We start from the raw sequence: 20,636 nt of genomic DNA on the forward strand, positions 1-20,636 counted from the left end.
ATAATAGTAGTAGTAGTAATATTAATAGTAAAAAAAATGGCATTAAATAAAAAATTATGATGATATATAATGAGATATAGAATAATATTTGTATTTATAATCTTCTTTCTTCTCCTTTGGGCTTTTCGCCACAGCAAATCAACCTTCTCCATCTAACCCTATTTATATTTAGAATAATATCTATAATCATATTTCCACACTTCCATTCCTATCAACACATATCGTCCAAACGCACTGCGATGAAAGTTGGAGTTTCACCGTGCAGGAAAACATGTTTCTAGACTCTTGAATCTTGAAGAAAGGTGAATTTAAGCCGACGGCGTCTCTGCCTTTCCTTTTTTTTTTTTTTTTCAGTTCGAGCAGTTCGAAAGCACCATCGGCTTCAAGCTCCCGAATCACCGTGCCGCCAAGCGGCTGTGGAAGGTGTGCGTGGAGCATCACACCTTCTTCAGGTAAGAAAACCGGGCGACGGTCAAAACAACGTAAAATAAGCGGCTAAAGAAGACAGGAAGCAGAGATGAAGACGTGAAGGTTCCCTTTGGAAGTGCAAATAAGTTGTTAGGATTGTTAGCGGGAATCTATTCGCCGTTTTGTTTCCCCGCCGCGATTTCACGCCAACATCTGCGACAGGCTGGTGTCCCCCGAGGCCCCGCCGAGGAAGTTCCTCAGCCTCGGCTCCAAGTTCCGCTACAGCGGCAGAACGCAGGCGCAGACCCGCCGCGCCAGCTCGCAGATCATCCGGCCGGCGCCGTTCTTCGAGCGATCGTCCAGCAAACGCTACAACATGTCCCGCAGCTTAGACGGAGGTGAGGCCCACAGAGGTTTTTATACCTTTTTTTTTTTTTACTACACAAATGTAAATGTATGTGTGGGATAATATTTATGTACCGTCATTCAGCGCACCTGAATAGAAGCTGCAAAGGCTAAAAATAACAAAATAAATCTATGTGTACATATGTAGGCCATACTTGTCTATAAGCCGCAAAATGTTATTTAAACAAAAACATTTTTAAATAAAAATGATTTTAAATAAAAATAACAAAATAAATCTATGTGTACATATGTAGGCCATACTTGTCTATAAGCCGCAAAATGTTATTTAAACAAAAACATTTTTAAATAAAAATGATTTTAAATAAAAATAACAAAATAAATCTATGTGTACATATATAGGCCATACTTGTCTATAAGCCGCAAAATGTTATTTAAACAAAAACATTTTTAAATAAAAATGATTTTAAATAAAAATAACAAAATAAATCTATGTGTACATATGTAGGCCATACTTGTCTATAAGCCGCAAAATGTTATTTAAACAAAAACATTTTTAAATAAAAATGATTTTCAAGTAAAAATAACAAAATAAATCTATGTGCACATATATAGGCTATACTTGTCTATAAGCAACATGATATTTAAACAAAGACATTTTTAAATAAAAATAACAAATAAATATATGTGTACATATATAGGCCATACTTGTCTATCAGCCGCAACATGATATTTAAACAAAAACATTTTTAAATTACAATGATTTTTAAATAAAAATAACAAAATAAATCTATGTGTACATAAATAGGCTATACTTGTCTATAAGCAACATGATGTTTAAACAAAGACATTTTTAAATAAAAATGATTTTTAAATAGAAATAACAAATAAATATATGTGTACATATATAGGCCATACTTGTCTATCAGCCGCAACATGATATTTAAACAAAAGCATTTTTAAATTACAATGATTTTTAAATAAAAATAACAAAATATATCTATGTGTACATATATAGGCCATACTTGTCTATAAGCCGCAACATGCTAATTAAACAAAAACATTTTTTTGATTTTTTTTTTTTTTTTTTGCACTTTTAATTAAATACTGGAAATGCCTTTTTTTTTTTCCAAACAGTGCCTGTATCACGGCTGATGAATAATAAAGTTTCTATCCCCGCTTTGTCCTGCTCCAGCTGATCGCTATCTCGGTCTTCCTCCTGCGCACTAAAACCGTTAAAACTCGTCTTTTTTGGTGTCGGAATTGAGCGGGCTCAGAATTTCCGGGTCATTTCATTGGTCCGACGTGACAAGGCTAAATATTTTTGGCGAGCATGAATGTTAGCCCGAAAAAATCCATAAATTAGCCGCATCTTCATGTTCAAAGTGTGGGAAAAAAGAAGCAGCTTATACCAGAAAATTATATTGTCACTTTCATTATTTTTATTTATCTCTTGTAAATCTTTATTTTGTGTATATGTCGAGTTAAGTTTGTTTGTTTGTTTAGAAGTTTATTATGACAGTGTACGATAACATTAAGCACAGAGGCAGAGATGTTTGTAGCAGATTGTAGCTCATAGCTAATTTCCATCTGTAGTCCTGGACAATACAAATATAAAACTGTACAAAATAGAATATTTATTAAATATACAGATAGGTGATAAAATAACTGTACAATATATAAACAGGCAATAAAATATGTATTTTGCAAGTTGAAAGTGCTATTGTTGTGATATTGTTACTTATTAAGGTATTAAAGGTATTAAGTAACCTTTAAATAAAATGTATTATTATCATTATTTTAATGTTATTATTATATTATACAATTATATTATATTATTGATCATTTGGGAAGCACATCAACCCAAATGGCAGCATTGTATTTTCCAGGAAACGAGTAAAAATGTTCTCTTCTTGGTCCAACTGTCTCTTTAAGGAAGTGCATTATTCGAAATATAGCAAAAATAATAATGAGAGTCGAGGAGGGGGTGACCGTATTAAAAAAGCAATTTAGCGTCCGCTCCTTATCCGCTTCATTTCAAAAGGAAGACGTGTTGTTTTTGTCGCCGAGTCCCTGCGGGGCCGCGTTTTCCTGCCGGGATGGGATTCGGAGCAATTTGGAAGAACCGGTTGTTGCAAAGCCTCACCGTCTCCCGGACTTCTTGCTCCTCTCCAGCGCCCATCACGGAGAACCACGAGACCCTCATGAAGGACGGCGCGGCCGACGGGGCGGCCAAGGCGGTGGCGGCGGGGGACATCATCACCACGGTGACCACGGAAAAAGAGGCGGAGGAGGAGGAGCGAGAGGACGCCCAGACGGAAGCGGCGGAGACCCTGGAGGCCGACGCCACCACGCCGCTGAGGCAGGACGGCAAGGTAAAAAAAAAAACATCCGCGGACACGAACGCCGATCCCGAGGGCGGAGAATCAGTAAGATACTGGTTTGTTTATGGATTTCTCTTGATTTTCTTTTCCGCTAGCGGGTGGGGGAGGTGGGGTCAGAGCGGGGGGGGGTCGCTTCGGGCTTAACTCGCTGCAGAAGACGACGACGACGACGACGCCCGAGTTCTTTTCATCTTCTGTGCGCTTTACTAATTAGCTTTTGTTTTTCTTGTCCTTCCTTTGACCCCACACTACACCGGTGTGTGTGCTCATGCGTGTTCGCCTCCCTCCCCTTCACACTCCTCTCTCTCTCTCTCTCTCTCTCGCACACACACCGTCCATCCCTCCCCGTCGACATTTCCTCCCCCCTCCCCGCCATCAGTCGTCCCCACGTGTCCGCACACCCGACCCCCTCCGCTCGGAGCTCTCGCTCCCGTCAACCCCGGTCTCGTCGACTAACTTGCGGCGGCGGCGCAGGGAGAAACGGGCCTCCTCCGTCAGCCCGGTGAAGGACGGCGGCGGCCGCCGGCGCCGGCAGGCCCGCTCGGACCGCAAGGCGGCCCTGCTGGAGGAGCAGGCGCTGCTGCTCTCCGCCCGCAAACAGAGGCTGGAGCAGGGCAAGGCGAGGGGCGGCACGCTGTTCTCCTTCTCCCTGCACCTGCCCGACCTGTCCTCCATCCTGGACGAGGACGGCTACATCACCTTCCCCGACCTGTCGGAGATGCGCTTCCTCCCCGAGTGCGCGCAGAACTTCCTGCCCATCAAGTCGCCCTCGCTCATCCCGTGCTTCCTCTTCATCTTCTTCTTCCTCCTCTCCACCTCCTTCTCAGTCCCCTACGCTCTCACCCTTTCCTTCCCCCTGGCGCTGTGCCTCTGCTACCTGGAGCCCAAGGCCGCCTCCCTGACCGCCTCCATAGCCCAGGGCTACCATGACCATGACAGTTCAGAGGAAGAGGAGGTGTGTGTGTGTGAATGCGCGCGTATGTGTGTTTATATACATATATATATGTGTATATACACCCCTATATGTTCCAGAAACCCGCCTCTGGCTTAGAATGACGGCTCATTTTTAGGCTCCGAGCCGAAACGGAGACCGTCTTGTCCGTCCCGGCGTCCTCCCATCGTCCGTCCGTCCGTCTGTCCGTCCTCCGGCTCTCGGAGCCTCATCCCCGCCTGCTCGCGCTCTCATCTTGTCCTCATCCAGAGACGGACGCCGAACTCCCGCCATCTCACGGTCGGCCGCCTTTGCATGGACGAGACGGTTAGACACAAACGGCCGTTCTTCTAGCGCCCGGAGGGGCTGCAGCGCTATCGCTAACAAAGTCCCATGCGCCGCACGCAGGATTAGATGAGATTATAAGGAATTGATGTCAACTATCTTTAGTTCCTAATCCCCACCAAAGGGAAAATTTAAAAGCACGTTTGTACCTAACCTCTCAGCCCGTTCATATCCATTCACGGCTCGTATCGAGACGCCCTTGGCGGTGACGCCAGCTGCATGCGAGCGAAACGCTTCAAACGGCCCCGGGGGTCGCAGAGACGCGCCGCGATGCTAAACGTGCAAAACGCGTCAGGATCACCCCCGAGTGCGCTCGGGGGGGACCTAGAGGTCAGGTCATAACGCTGTTTTCATCCGCGGGATAAAGTTTCTGTCGGGTTTGCGCGTTAGCAAACCTAGCTTCCAAATTACGCTATGCTAGAAGATCCCAAGTGACTGACCGAAGGTTTTAGCTTCCTCTGAGTCTGTTATGCTTGCTGAATTTTTATTTGCTCTTCCACTTTCTTTGTGTTGTTATTTTTTGCGAGCAACCGATGCACTTCCATTTTCTTTTTTTTTTTTTGTTTTTTTTCGCCATCTGTGCTTCGTAAGAATCTCTGTTGACAAGTGATGCCTCTCTCAGCGCTTTACAAGTTGGGTTTTGTTTTTTTTTTCTCATTTCCCCCGGCTCGCTGCTCGGAACGGTTGGGGTCTGTCCGTCGAAAACAGACCGACAGCGAACAAACCGACTTTGCCTTTGACGGGGAGATGACCGCCACTGAGGTTTGTACGTCCGCGGAAAACGTTTGATTGATGGAAAACGTCTTTTTTTTTTTTTTTTTTTTTTTTTTTGTATCTCTATATGCAGATAACACACTGCATGTTACATTTTGCAGCTCATTCATACCGATGACCTTTTTTCCTCTTGTGGTGTTTTTCCGAAGCTGCGTGACTGACTGGTTCTCTCTTCTCCTGCCACATCTTCCCATCGCTACGTATTCACCTCTGCACCTCAATTTCGGTTATTCCCATTCTTTTTTTTTTTTTTTTTTTGGTCATTTTTCTGCCCCTGCATCTTTTTTTTTTTTTCCTTCCTTTTTCCTCCCTTCTCACGCCGTGTCTGCTGTTTTCACTCGCCGTCAGTCGGACGCGGACGAGGACTCTGAGATGCGGACTCAGGTACACCGGGCGCACCTCGTGGCGGCGCCGGCTGCACCGAGGTCCCCCGACGCCCACCGTCGGCCGCTTTAACTCGCCCGCCGCCGTCGCCGCCGCCGCTGCTATCGCTTCCGGCACACTCGCCATCTCGCCACGCGCTCACCTCTGACCTCTATCACTTCTTACCGATATTCCATTTTCACCTTTCGATCATTTTTTGCCGCGGCACTAAAAGCGTCAGGGTGTTTTTTTTATTTTTTTTTTCCTTTTCTTCCTGTTGTGCGTCCCTGTCGAGTGTGTCCAGTCACTTACTGTTCGGCCCTGGGCATTGCTATCGTCAAATAGCATTGTTTAACTTGTCATCCAATTTACATGCTGTACAAATGACAAATAAATACAAGAAAAGCGGAAATGCAGCACAAATATCCTAACCGCAAATTGATAATCTTGGAAATAAGTGAATAAATATTAATAGTAATCACGTTTACCACATCCTCCACCCGTCGCCGTCTCAATTTTATCTTTCCGCTGTATTCCGTTTGCAACGTCGCTATAAGAGGAACTCGCCTTGTTTGCATTCGCCGTTCGCACACCATATCGGATTTTGCAACTTTTTTTTTTCATTCGCGTTATTTTTTTTTTTTTTTTGAAAACGTCTTGCCCTTATGCGCCGAACTATGGCAAAAACCACCTTTAGGTCACGGAATTCCGCGGTAAGCTGTGGAGCCCCTGTATATTTTCGTCCTATTAACTGGATATTGCTTTACATTCAAATCAATGTGAGCTTTTCAGGGTTATTAAATCATATCTTTTTGGTGATGCAATTATAGCGAGGGTGACTATTTCCCTGATTTTGTGGCGCCCCCTGGAGGTCAAGGCGCCCTTAGCGCTCGGCTAGCGTGCCAGGCGGCTCAGACCCGGTCCTATCAGTCCTCCAAAGAAGATTGTTAACGGCCTTTTTGCCTCCGACCTCCCCCATCCCCCCGCCCTCCTTTTGTCTCTCCAGTATAGTTTCATCAGGCGAATACAAGGGGAAAACGTTTTTATCAGGCATAGTAATCTGATGCTAGAGGTCGGTAAGCAAAGGTGCATGTCTGAGAGACGCATGCGGGTGTTTTTATTTGGAATAAAGGAACCCTAAAGGTGTAGAACCTGCCTGTTTTTCCCGTGACTACTTTTTTTAACAGAGGTTTGTTTCTTGTTTTTGTGAGCGAGGAGAGATTAAAAACTGAGCGTTCTCACATCCTAACAAACATGTGTGCCTCACTAAACCTGTAACAGGACATTTACTGGTCCCTGCATGAAAACACTATTCAGTGAGTTCAGTCGTGTCTGAAATTTGGCATTTTCAGTTCAAGCTGCTACTTTTGTCGGCGCTAATAATAGGGCTGGGCTATATATACTGCTCAAAAAAATAAAGGGAACACTTGAACAACACAATGTAACTCCAAGTCAATCACACTTGTGTGAAATCATAGTGTCCACACTCAGGAAGCAACACAGATTCATTTTGACTTGTTTTAAGGACATTACATCAAAGTTGGATCAGCCTGGAGTTTGTTTTTACACTTTAATTTTGAGTGTGGTTCCTAATCCAGACCTCCATGGGTTAATACATTTGATTTCCATGGATCATTTTTGTGTGATTTTGTTGTCAGCACATTCAACTGTGTAAAGAGCAAAGTATTTCATAAGAATATTTCATTCATTTAGATCTAGGATGTGTTTTTTAAGTGTTCCCTTTATTTTTCGGGGCAGTGTATATGCATGTATTCAGAATATCGCGGCGTTTTGATTTCCTGTCAATTCCATGTCTATATATCCTGGTTTTCTACCAACATGAATACAAAGAGTCCCTTTTTTGACATTTTTCAAACCCACTCACAGAAGAACACCTCCAAAATAAACAGATATAGCTATTTTTCCATATAGCCCAGCTCTAGGGCTCTCTTGTTGTTCGCTGTCCGACGTCGGCGCGTCGTAAACGTAAAAGTATTAGCGCCGCCCTTTAATTTCAGTTACAAAATGGCATTTAATTTGCAAGCTACCATTGCATCCGCGTTGCATGCCGGTCGTTCCCTCCGCGTCGTCGCCCTCCCCCCCCTCATCCTCCCTCCTCCGTGTCACAATCGACCGGCTGCCGTAGGATAACCAAACCCCGGCGGAGATGGTCAAGCACCAGAGCAACATCAGCGAGCTGAAGCGCTCCTTCCTGGAGACGGACGGCGGCACGCCGGGTCTGACCGAATGGGAGAGGAGGCTCCCGGCGTCGCCGGCGCGCTCGGCCCGGGCGGACGAAGCGCCCATGATCGAGCCGCTGGACCTGCAGGATGTAAGCCGTGTGCGTTTATAGCATGATATCACCAAGGACGATGCTAACCGCCCCCCTCCGTCCCCGTTGAGGGGGGTGGATTTCATAAACCTAATGGGGTCGTGGCGGCTTTTTTAATGGCAAAATGTCTGACCGAGCACATTTTATGTCGACGTGTGCTCCATCCAGTGAGGTCGACTCGCCGTAGCTCATCTCGGCGGCGGGCGAATTAGCGGTCGCCGTTCGCCGCACGGTGAATCTGATAAATCCGGGCAAGAGTGGTGTGATTCGCGGTCCTCCGTAGACTAAACACTGACGTTGTGATCCAGCGGAGAGGAAATAGATCCGCCGCGGGGGCCTCGGAGATCCAGAGGGCGCCCTCCGCGCGACCCCTTCAGCCCGGGGGCGGGGATTCGTTTATTTATTTGTCTTTTCTCTCCCGTCTCGTCTGCAGGCCGGCGGCGACGAACCCACGGAAAAGAAGGCAGAGCGGGAGGAGGAGGAGCCGAAAGCCTCGGAGGTAAAGCGTCCCGAAGCGTGTCTGACGCTCGTCACAAAAAAAAACGGAGTGTTACGTGACAAGTGTGTGTGTGTGTCGCCTTTTCATGCCCCACCAAGTTCCAGATGTGTGTGCGTGGACCCCGCCGCCGCCGCCGCCGCCGCCTTGTTGCGTAACTTGTCTCCCTCCTTTTCTTCCAACCCTTAAGTCGCGACTTCCTCCGCTTTGTCCTCGTCGCCGCTTCTGGAAAAACTCATCTCGATCGCGTAAAATACGGAACCCTCAAATCCATATTTTTGATTAAATATCCGTGTGTCCGAAGTCCACGTCCCCCCCGCTCGGTCTCTGCATGTTTTCGGCGAACGTCAGCGGCGTTTTGTTCGTCCGCTAACCTGAACCCTCCCTTCTCAAAGAGCCGAGTGTCTCCCCAGGCGCCGGCGTTTTGCGTCAAGTACGTGATGGATAGTGTCATAACGGACGGGGCCCCCTCGTCGGGGCCGCAGGGGATTAGCCTGTCCACCACGATGGACGACGACGTCTTCGTGGACGGGACCCTCAGGGACGGGGAGGAGAAGACGCCCGACTCCCTGGAGGAGGTGTCGGAGAGGTCGACGGGGAAGGTCAGCCCCGGGGCGGTTCGGCAGGAAGTGTCCCAGGCCATCAGCGACAAGAGAGGGATGCTCATCATCCTGAAGGAGGCGGAGGAGAAAACGGAGGAAGGAAAGCCGGGAGAGGGACGAGTGGAGGACGCCGCCGCCGCCGCCGAGTCCGAAAGTCCAAAGTTTGAGACCGGCGCGACCTCGGCGAGAGGCGTGGAGTCGCCCAAGAAGGCCATGGCGTCTTGGGTGTCGGAGATGGCCGAGTTCACCGAGGAAATCGGGGCGGCGAAGATCCCCGCCGACAAGTCCGAAGCGTCGGAGTCGAGCGCCGGGCCGTCAGACGGCGTCCCGAATCACATTCCGCTCCCAGAGTCCGCGACCCTAGCAGTGGTAGTGTATGAAGCCTCAGCCCCGCCCCCTCCATCTCCACCGCCAGCAGCGGCTAAACCGATCTAACGGCGGCGCGACCAAGCTGTGCATGGCTAACAGACCCTTAACATCTCCCGTCGCAGTCCAGCCCAACGCTTCTTCTCCCCCCCCCCTCCTCTTGAGTTTGGTCCCTTTTTTTTTTTTTTTTTTTTTTCGTCGTTTACCGGTTCGGACTCGCCTCCCCTTTTCCCCCGAAAAGCCCCCGCAGGCTCATCCCCCTTCCTCCCCGCCTCTGCAGCAAATATTGTACGGCGCCACCCGAGCAGCCGCGTCACCGTGTTAGCCGGGCCGCCTCGGCTCGTCCCAAACCAGATATTAACCTGGAATTCGGGATTTTTAAAAGCCGGCGTTCCCCGGAGCGGCATTTACTACTATCTCAAATAAGTGTCAAATGAATCCAAAACATCTGAAATACGATAATTGGCCACTGCATTCCATTTAGGGTAAATGTTATGATATTGAGGTTTTGCGGCGCCTCCTAGCATTAGCCTGCTAGCATTAGCCTGCTAGGCTCCATACAATATGTGCGTCCCGGCGTTCCTCATGGTTCCTCCTTGTCTGGTGTTGCTCTTCTCCATCTTGACTCTCTCGCCCTTTTCTTCCCTTCCCTCCCTCAGTGGACGCCGGGCCCTGTGAGTCCCGTCGCCCAAAAGGTGACCCTCCTTCTCCGGTCTGACTTGTGTGATTTTCGTGTTACGTTAAACCCAAATGTCGACGTTCCCTCGTCGCGTTTATTTACACGCTGGAGCCTCCTATTGGTGCTTTTTCAGTGAGACGCTTAACGCTGTCGTGTCGCGTGACGTCCCGGTTACGTTTTTCAATCTCCAGACGCCAGCCGGGGAGCCGGAGGAGGGGAAGACGGAGACGGAGGCGGCGCCGCTCGACCTCGCGGAGCCTACGGTGAATATCCAGACCGCGGACGAACTCCGGCCGGACCGGGACGAGTTTGGGCGCTATAGCTTGGGCGATCGGTCAAGCGACCGTATCGGTATCCACGGCCCTGTTGAGTCTCGGCCTGCCGATTCGGTCGCCGGGACGCATCCGGCGGCGGCGGCGGCGGCGGCCGGGTCTGACGGAAGTCCATCGGCGGGAGAGGAAGCAGCAGCCGCGGGAGCAGAAGAAGAAACGGAGTCGGAGTTCAGGTTCACCGTCACTCCCGTCCGCCGTTCTGAGGGGGAAGAGACGCCGCCCAGCTGGGAGGACGACCCAGAGAGGGAGAGCAGGAGAGTCCAGTTCTCCAACCGAGTCGAGTATTTTGAGGGCGCGGAGGAAGCGGAGCGCAGCCCGCCAAGAGACGCGCCGTTCGAGAAGGAGAGATACTTCGGCCCCAACGGGGAAATCTCAGAAGAAGAAGAAGAAGAAGAAGAAAACTCAACAGGAGCGGAAGAAGAAAAAGACGACGACGAAGGTGGAGCCCAAGCGTTGAAGGGAAAAGAAGAAGCGACCGGCCCCGAAACCCCCGCCCGGGACCCGGGGCCCGGCCTCCCGCCCCAGCCGGAGGTAACCCCGAACGGCCCTCCTCACCCCCCCACAGCTCACAATCAAAGGGCACGACTGCACCATCTGGACGGGGCGAACCTCGCCGAGCGGATCAGGGGACCCGGAATGTGACGTGGTGCACCAACACTTGATCGAAACCTTGTGATTTTTTTCACTCCCCGCGCTCGCACACACACACACACACACACACCAACACACACCGGATTAGGGAGTGTAATGCATGACTGCATGCTGGTTCAGACACCGGAGCCCTTCAATGGCCGCCTCTGGCGTTCACCGTGTGTTTGTGCCGATTTGATTGGACGCACGGCGGAGCGGCGCTATCCCGAGACGCGGTCGATGTCGGTTTTCGTTCGTCCCGCGGACTCGTAATCGCTCGCGGTTTTCGCCTCGCTCGCGGCCATTTATTGCTTCTCCCTCATCCCGTCCCAGGAGAGTCCCGACGGCGTGGCGGCCGGTCCCAAAGAGGTGCCAGTGGTCCACACCGAGACCAAGACCATCACCTACGAGGCCGCAGAGGTAAATTTGTTCGTGGCCACTTCCTGTTTGGCCCGAATTTTCACTTTGAAAGGAAGCAAATGTCAAAGTTTTGTTTTGAAAGGATGTAAATGTGCAATAATGGCAGGGAAATTGATGCCCAACTCATAAAAATGACAAAAAGGTAAAACGGCGGTGCTCCCTGTTTAGGCGGAAGTTTTATTTTGAAAAGATGCAAATAAAAATATGAGAAAAATTGACGCAAAATGATAAAAAATAAAGATAAAATGGTGGTACTTCATGTTTAGTTTTATTTTGAACCGATGTGAATAAAAACGTGATAAAAATTAGACTAGAAATTAAAGTAAAAGGTGAAATGATAGGACTTTCCAATTAGACAGGAGTTTTGTTTTGATGTGAATGTGCAATAATGGCAGGAATATTGACACAAATCATTAGAAATGTCAAAAAGGATGCAAATAAAACATTAGAAATATTGATGCTAAATGATAAAAATTTGAGGAAAAGGGAAACGGTGGTACTTCCTGTCTAGGCAGGAGTTTTATTTAGAACAGATGTGAATGAAAGTGAGAAAAATTGATGCAAAATGGTAAAAAATTAAAGGTAAATCAGTGGTACTTCCTGTTTAGGCAGTAGTTTTATTTTGAACTTCTTCTTCTTTCGGCTTTTCCCGTTTTATTTTGAACAGATGTGAATAAAAATGTAAGAAAAATTGATCCAAAATGCCAAAAATTAAATGTAAAATTGTGGTACTTTCTGTTTAGGTGAAAGTTTTCTTTTGAACAGATGTGAATAAAAAAACTTGAGAAATTGATGCTAAATGATAAAAATTAAAGCAAAAACGGTGGTTCAATTTAAATTGGTTAAATTTTTTTTTTTTTTTTTTAAGTTAAAATGGTGGTACTTCCTGTTTAGGTAGTTTTATTTTGAAAGGATGCGAATAAAATGAAAAAAATTGACGCAAATTTACAAAAATTAAAGTAAAAGGTGAAATAATAGCACTTCCTGTTTAGGCAGGAATTTTATTTTGATAGGAAGTGAATGCACAGAAAACATCCTTAGAAATATAAATATCGTCCTGTAAGAATGCTAAGCTAATCTGTTTCGTGTTTCCTGCTTAGCTCTTAATGCTTGTGTTTATGTCTTGAAAGTAAAAAGAATAAAAAAAAAAAAACATTACGACCAGCTCCACGTTCTCCCGGATCTCCACGCACGGGATTTTGAAATAATAAAGAAATCCGGATTAAATCCCAGCAGGTGGACACCAACGGCGACGCCGACCCGGGCGTGCTGCTCAGCGCCCAGACCATCACCTCGGAAACCACCAGCACCACCACCACCACGCACATCACCAAGGTCAGAGCTGCTCCTGAAGGTCATCCTATAACATGATTTTTTTACATGATTCTCCACAACAAATCTCCTTTTTTGCACCTTCTGTTTTATCGATGTGGTTATTTATTGCGGTATTATTGGTGTAAAAAAAAAAAAACAACAACTCTCAATTCCGGTCGGATTCTGCGCTTTTTCACCTTTTTTATACAGACACATACACAGAACCACCAAAAAAAAATTTTTTTTTAAATAACTCAATTCTGGTCGGATTCTGCGCTTTTTCACTTTTTTCATTTGGAGATATATGATATCAGGCAACAACAACAACAACAACAAATGCAATTTTACAGCTTTTTTTTTTTTTTTTGCACCTTCCGTTTTATCGATGTGGTTATTTATTGCGGTATTATTGGTGTAAAAAAAAAAAACAACTCTCAATTCCGGTCGGATTCTGCGCTTTTTCACCTTTTTTATACAGACACATACACAGAACCACCAAAAAAAAATTTTTTTTAAATAACTCAATTCTGGTCGGATTCTGCGCTTTTTCACTTTTTTCATTTGGAGATATATGATATCAGGCAACAACAACAACAACAAATGCAATTTTACAGCTTTTTTTTTTTTTTTTTTTTTGCACCTTCCGTTTTATCGATGTGGTTATTTATTGCGGTATTATTGGTGTAAAAAAAAAAAACAACTCTCAATTCCGATCGGATTCTGCGCTTTTTCACCCTTTTTATTTAGAAATATATGATTTCATGCAACAACAACAAATGCAATTTTCCAGTTTTTTTTTTTTCTTGCACATCTGTTTTATCGATGTGGTTATTTATTGCGGTATTATTGGTGTAAAAAAAAAAAAAACAACTCTATATTCCGGTCGGATTCTGCGCTTTTTCACCTTTTTTATTCAGAAATATATGATTTCATGCAACAACAACAAATGCAATTTTCCAGTTTTTTTTTTTCTTGCACATCTGTTTTATCGATGTGGTTATTTATTGGGGTATTATTGGTGTAAAAAATCATGTAAAAATCTCCATAACATGACTCTTTTCGTTTTTTTTTCACTCACCCGGCACGGAAACACGCAAATATCATTTTCCAATTCTGCCAAAACCATAACAAGTGTGTGTGTGTGTGTGTGTCAGACGGTGAAAGGAGGGATATCGGAGACCCGCATCGAGAAACGTATCGTCATCACAGGAGACGCAGACATCGACCACGATCAGGTGTCGTGTTTTTATTTCCTCCCCCTCTTCTCTCTCTCCGTTATCCCCCTTTTTGTTTCTCTCTCTCTCCCACCCCTCCTCCCTCACTCCCTCCACCCCTAAAAATCGGCGACCGGCGACGAGACGATATATAGAACGCCGCAGACGGGAAAAAAAAAAACAAAAAAAACGACGCGTCTGTTTGCTCCTGCTGTGATAGTGACCCTCTTGGAATATTGACTCATAATCCCCGCTCTCTATCCCCCCCTGGTGGTTCTTCCCGGCGCTGCGCCGCCTTCCCAACCCCTTCCTCACCCCTCCGCCCGTATGTAGGCTCTGGCTCAGGCCATAAAGGAGGCTAAAGAACAGCATCCTGACATGTCAGTGACCAAAGTAGTGGTACATAAAGAGACAGAGATCACGCCAGAGGAGGGCGAGGACTGACCCAGGTAAGCCAATGAGGTCCCAGTCCTGGTCCTGGTTCGTTTTTTTTTTTTTTTTTTGTAGTAGCCCGGCCCCGCTCCGTTTTCCCCAAGCGGACTTTTTTTCTCCCCGCCGGTCTCGGGCATGCCGCTATCCATCCTCTCGCTGTTAGCACTAACGCTAGTTGTGTCGCCCCCAGCTGCACCCCGCTCCCCCCAACCCCTCTTCGCCTGCAGGAAAAAGGTCGGCTGACACGGCGCCGGACTCGTAAAACCCTCGACAGTGACGCCCGCGCAGCTCTTTTTAAAATCACGCCCCCCCCCCCTCCCCGCGTTTGAGATTCACCGCCGTATTCAGAGGCAACGCATGCGTTTCAGCACAACCAGATACTTGCCGGACCGGCTCCCGCCGCCCTGCCCCCTCCGCAAACACCGCCACTATCCGAGCGCTCCTACTTTTATTTAAAATATTTCCTGTCGGTGTAGAAAAAAAAAACATTTTTTAAAAAATGACTCTCAATTCTGGTCGGATTCTGCGCTTTTTCACTTTTTTTATTTGGAGATGTATGATATCAGGCAACAACAACAACAACAACAACAACAACAACAAAAACAAATGCAATTTTACAGCTTTTTTTTTTTTGCACCTTCTGTTTTATCGATGTGGTTATTTATTGCGGTATTATTGATGTAAAAAAAAAACAACAACTCTCAATTCCAATCGGATTCTGCGCTTTTTCACTTTTTTTATTTAGAAATATATGATTTTATGCAACAACAACAAATGAAATTTTTCCAGTTTTTTTTTTCTTGCTCATCTGTTTTATTGATGTGGTTATTTATTGGGGTATTATTGGTGGGGAAAAAAAAAGAAAAACTCAATTCTGGTCGGTTTCTGCGCTTTTTCACCTTTTTCATTTATAGAGATATGATTTCATGCAACAACAAAAAATGCAATTTCCACCTTTTTTTTGGCACATCTGTTTTTTTGATGTGATTATTGCGGTATTGTCGGCGAAAAAAAAAATGTAAAAAAAAAAAAACAACTCTGAATTCTGGTCAGATTCTGCACTTTTTCACCTTTTTCATTTAGAGATATATGATTTCATGCAACAACAACAACAACAAATGCAATTTTCCAGCTTTTTTTTTTTTTTTTCTTGCACATCCGTTTTATCGATGTGGTTATTTATTGCGGATTGCGAGTCGGTAGATAAGTACGGGATTTTTCCCCTCCATCTGCGGCGATCACACGCATTCCCCTGGTGATAAAAGCGCCGAAACTGCCGACCGGAATAGAAACGTAAACGGCGTTATTCCCACTTGTGTCTGCGCTCGATCCGCCACCTTTTTCCTCTCAAGCTCCTCCCCTCCCTCACCCCTCCACGCTCTTCCTCTCCACCACCACCACTGTTTCACGTGCTCGTGCCGAACCCTCCCCCGGGCGGGCGGCCGCGGGGACGAGCGAGCGTGCACGCACGTTCTCCAGTGACTCACTAGAAGGGAATGTTTGTCTCCGCGGCCTTGCCCTTGCACTCCAATGTGTGTGTGTGTGTGTGTGTGTGTGTGTGTGTGTCCGTTTGCAGCAACAGCTGTGTTTCTGGGTAGAACCGCTAACGCAATGCTAACCCCCCCCCCCCCAAGTGGACCCCCCCCCCTCCGTTCACACTGGAAAGTAACGGTGGTTTGTCGCCGTGGGCAACCGAGCGAGCGTCCAACCCGTTGGGCGCGGGTGTGTTTTAGCGTTAGCATTAGGGCTCGGCGACGCGCGGCTCCTTTCCGATAAACCTCCCATTGAACGTTCAAGATCAAAACTTCCGAGGTGTTTGACGATATTGTCGCAAACCTGAACCCGACATTCAAACACCAAACTTCGGATAACGTTCCCGCTCAACATCCTGCGGGCGACATCTCACTTCCTGCTACTTTGCTAATTTGGCAATAAAAGGTGGCTAATGTAGAAAAGGATGCGTTGCCCAGCCCTAGTCAGTGTGTGTGTGTGTGTGTGTGTGTGTGTGTTTCCGGTGCATGTCTGCCTGTCAAGGTAACTTCCCGTCTGAGGTTTGCGGCGTGATCCGACACGCAGGGCGAGCTAACCTCTGTCTCTTCTGCTCCAGCAGGACGAAAGCTAAGGGCTGTTTTCTCTTAAACCAACAATCCAGAAATTCCACGTGTTAACCCCCCACCCCCGCCGCCCCAACCCGCCCCGCCCCCCTCCATCCAACGCCGCCACCCTGGACGCTCCGAGGACGAGAAGGGCGCCGCCTCCGCCGCAGCTCGCCGCTAGCCGCAACCGTCATCAGCGAAGGGGCGGGGGGGGGGGGGCGGGACAAAAAAAAAAAATTTTAAAATGCATCGCGCATGAGGACGTCGCCCGGCAGAACCAATCGCCCGCTCCGACGCCCGCCTGGGGAGCAGCCCGCCGCCTCCCAACTTGCCTTACGACTTTTAACGCGTTTTTAAAACAGTCGCCGCGGTAACCTTTTTATTTATCAAAATGAAGCCATCACCCTGAGAGAGAGAGAGAGAGAGAGAGCGAGAGAGAGGAAAAAAAAAAAAAAAGACAACCCCCTTGCCGTCCGCCGCCGCCGCCACCGCCTCCACGTGTCCTCCAGACGTCGTCTCACCTCGCCGTAGAAGAAGTGCCAACCCCTTCATCACTCCGTCACCGTTCGTCCCAAGCCACTAGTTGTCTACCCCCCTTCCCTCCTCCCGAAATCGGCGTCATTCCCTCCTCGCCATCGCGTCTCGTGTTTCCTCTCCCGTCGCCGCATCATGGCGAGATCGACCCCCCCCAAACCACCACCACCACGTGCCCGCGCAGGGTCATCGTACGTCCGGCTGTATCCGAGTAACCGCGTATATTTAACACGCAGCAGCGACGCCCTCGCAGCGGCGAGGGGGAAAAAAAAAAAAAAAAAGTGGCAAATGTATCTGTTTTAATTTTCCTTCCCTGAATAAAATATTGACCTCCGTACTGGAACTTGTCAGCGGTGCTCCCGCTGAAGGCTGGCCTTTTCTTTCCTCCATCGCGATGGGATGTTTGAAACACGGTCACGTCTGGGAAGATACCTGCAGAAATAGTCATTTTATTGAATTTGGAGGGGAAAAAAAAATTAGTGTGAAAAATGTGAATTAGTGAATTGTTGTACGCCAACATGATGTGAACGAGAGTGGATTTTTCAAGGCGAGACCAACTGTCGGACCCCGAGTGCAGGATAAGTTGTAAGAAAGTGAATTATCTTTTTTTTTTTTCTTTTTATAACCACTTATCTACCAAACATTTCTGGTTTAATTCAGCACATTCAAGAAAGAAGCAGCACTGAAGTGGTCGCTCACTGCACCTGCTTCAACCGTCATAGGTTATATACATGCATGTTCAAGGAATAATAATAATAAACAGTATGGATTGTGAATAAATATTCAAGATTCATGGGAGAAAAGAGGGTACAGAGAATAGGTTTAGATGGAAAAGGTTGATTCGCCGTGGAAACAACTGAAGGAAGAGGAAGTGCAGAGGAGATTGTGAATGAATATTCAGCTGTATTAAAATAGTAAATTGGAGATAATTCAAAATATTAAATAGATATTTTTCTCCTAAATTGCCAATCGACCAGTGTTTAATGTCAATCGGCTAAATTTTAAAATCCAATGTTAGTGCAATGTTTATACTTTCATTCATTTACCTTCACCCAGGGAATTAGTCAAATACTTATTTTGCTTGTTTTTTTAAATCTGAATTTCTTTGTCTTTCCCACTTTCTTCCGTCTCTACAGTAAAAAAAAAAATAGATTTGTTGGGGGGGAAAGGAGAAATAACTGTATAGGACAGAAAGTAGTTTGTTTCTTAGCTCCGAGTGAACCGCGAGACGTTTATATACTCTCATCACTTCCGGACTCGTGCTCTTAACCCTTTATTGATTGGTCGAAATGAAGAGCCGCCACTTCTTGAACAGGAATCTAATGGTCGCAGATTAATTATGACGAGCAACGGAGGCTCCGCCCACCGGAAGTCAAAGATCTAAACAAGTAAGAGATCTCACTTCGGCTCCGTTTTCGTGTCCGATTTGTCAACTAATTGTCATCTGTGTGTGTGTGAGTGTGTGAGTGTGTGTCAAATGTCCAGGAAATTTGTTTCACCCTTCGAAACATTTTTCTGTCAGACCTTCTCAAAAGTGAAAGTGTGGTTGATCTTATCAAATGGTCACAACAGTTTTTGTCAAATCAATGTTGTCACATTTAATTCTTCAACCCTTTTTTTTTTTTTTTAAATTGTATGGAAAAAGAGTAGACTTTGTTTAAAACTCGTGTCTTTTTCTTTTTATCTATTATCAGTTTTACATTAATGGAGCTATTCATTTTATTTTTACTGTACTCAAAGTACTAATTGCTTGAATATTTAAACCATTTATTAAATCCATTTAGCCACCTTCTTAAAATAATCATTTTTTAATGAAAATGTGTTGAGGTTTTTTTTGTTTTGTTTTGTTTTTTTGCATAAATCAACTTGCTATCCAACATATGGCACAGTTTTTTGTGTTTTCTGAAAAGCTTGAAAAATGTCTCAGATATTTTAAGAAGGATGGTAGGATATTTAATATAAAAACATAGAAATAGGGTTTCTGTTGATAAATACATCATGAGTTCAATATAGCTTAATTATTTGTCTATTGTTTTATTTTTTTTACCTTCAATGTATTTTATCAAGATTTTCCCAAAGTAATATATGCTCTATTATTAATTATATTCTCATGCAATATTCACTTGTTTCTCGTTGTTAGGTCGTTTTCTTTTGATTGTTTCTCCTGCATGTTTTCAGACTGTGTGAACAACAATAATAATAATAATGTAATTAATAATAATACTAGTGCAATTAATAATAACAATATTACCGCCACTACGACCACTACATCTACTACTACTACTACTACTACTACTTCTACTACAACTACTACTAATAATAATAAGAAGAAGAGGAAGAAACACATGTTTTCATATAAATAACAACCCAACTTGTAATTGCATAATTAAGCATGGCTTATAGTAATATAGTAATGTGTATTTATACATTATATTATATTATATTATATCTATATAAATATATATAAACACACACAGAAATACATATTTACACATATAAACGTATGTGTATACATATATATGTATGTATTTGTATATGTATAACACACACACTTACACACACACGCACTATTAATGTAAAAAAAAATCAGATTAATCACCTTGTTAGGAAAACAGATTATTCTGTTGACTCAAATGATTTACTTTTTTTTCCAATTCTTACTTAATATTGAAGTGTAAACACTATGAAGTAGCAAAATAATAATAATTCTAATAATGATGATGATGGCGATGATAATAATAAAAATAATATAATCATCCTATCCATACATTATCGGCAGCTTATCCTTCAGCCAGGGTGAACCCGCCTCACTGACAACAGGGCCCATTGACTGCAACCACGAATAATGATAATAATAATAATAATAATAATAATAATAATAAAATAATAATGTGTAAAACAATTATTCTTCTTATCATTATTTATTATTGTATTGTATACTATATAATATACTATTATCATTATTATTATTATTGTTATTATTATTATTATTATTATGGGGATGAGGTACCCCATTTTTTCCATCCCCATTTTGCACTTCCTCCACCTGTACTTGCCATTGTTATCCATGCATTATTTATCTTTATATTCTATTTATACATCCTCAAGGTCACCTTACTCACAATCATGTCTTTCTTACCACCCACATCCCCGAATGTGCACTTTCCTTGCACAAGGCATTTCTTTGGTTTTTCTGTTGTTCATGTTGTACATAGTCTTGCTCATTTGTATCATCTTTATTACTATTGTTTGCACTGTGTGTAACAACTGAATTTCCCCTGTGCGGGATCAATAAATGATCTTATCTTATGACGATGAAGATAATCAGAATAAGACTAGAATAGAACTTTATTTGTCCCCAAGGGGCCATTGTGGGGGCATATGGGGTAGCAGCATCAAATTGTGAACATCAAAAATTAAATAAAAATTTAAACAAACTAATAATAATAATTATAATAATAATATCATTATAAAGTAATGAAAAGAAAAAAAGGAAAACACAATAAATAAATTAAATCATGTATAAGTATAATATATTTGTATTATTATGTGATGATAATAATAACAATTAGAGGGAGAAGGAAAAGAAATTGCCTAGAGCTTCCCTCTAATTTGTAAATT

General features: G+C 44.8%; 1 protein-coding gene across 45 annotated transcripts in view; it reads left to right on the forward strand.

Moving 5' to 3' along the window:
* Positions 1 to 17,358, forward strand: part of epb41l3b (erythrocyte membrane protein band 4.1-like 3b) — a 42,900-nt gene extending 25,542 nt beyond the window's left edge. For 2 of the 45 annotated variants that reach the window (XM_086153276.1, XM_086153282.1), the window contains 16 exons: positions 355 to 452; positions 631 to 806; positions 2,947 to 3,146; positions 3,535 to 4,110; positions 5,140 to 5,193; positions 6,575 to 6,640; positions 7,715 to 7,909; positions 8,334 to 8,399; positions 8,810 to 9,367; positions 10,024 to 10,059; positions 10,235 to 10,906; positions 11,339 to 11,425; positions 12,659 to 12,760; positions 13,894 to 13,974; positions 14,287 to 14,402; positions 16,493 to 17,358. In XM_086153276.1, the coding sequence (XP_086009402.1) occupies positions 355 to 452; positions 631 to 806; positions 2,947 to 3,146; positions 3,535 to 4,110; positions 5,140 to 5,193; positions 6,575 to 6,640; positions 7,715 to 7,909; positions 8,334 to 8,399; positions 8,810 to 9,367; positions 10,024 to 10,059; positions 10,235 to 10,906; positions 11,339 to 11,425; positions 12,659 to 12,760; positions 13,894 to 13,974; positions 14,287 to 14,397 (3,078 nt within the window). In that variant the 3' untranslated portion in view covers positions 14,398 to 14,402; positions 16,493 to 17,358. Of the gene's footprint in view, positions 1 to 354; positions 453 to 630; positions 807 to 2,946; positions 3,147 to 3,534; positions 4,111 to 5,139; positions 5,194 to 5,553; positions 5,590 to 6,574; positions 6,641 to 7,714; positions 7,910 to 8,333; positions 8,400 to 8,809; positions 9,368 to 10,023; positions 10,060 to 10,234; positions 10,907 to 11,338; positions 11,426 to 12,658; positions 12,761 to 13,893; positions 13,975 to 14,286; positions 14,403 to 16,492 lie in introns of all 45 variants that reach the window. The other 43 variants (XM_086153311.1, XM_086153312.1, XM_086153280.1 and 40 more) reach the window with 42 other exon arrangements.
* Positions 17,359 to 20,636: the final 3,278 nt, after the last annotated feature.

This window comes from Fistularia commersonii, chromosome 10 (assembly GCF_037954325.1).
Source record: "Fistularia commersonii isolate RoL2024-O1a breed Wild chromosome 10, RoL_Fcom_v1.0, whole genome shotgun sequence".
Lineage (NCBI taxonomy): Eukaryota > Metazoa > Chordata > Actinopteri > Syngnathiformes > Fistulariidae > Fistularia > Fistularia commersonii.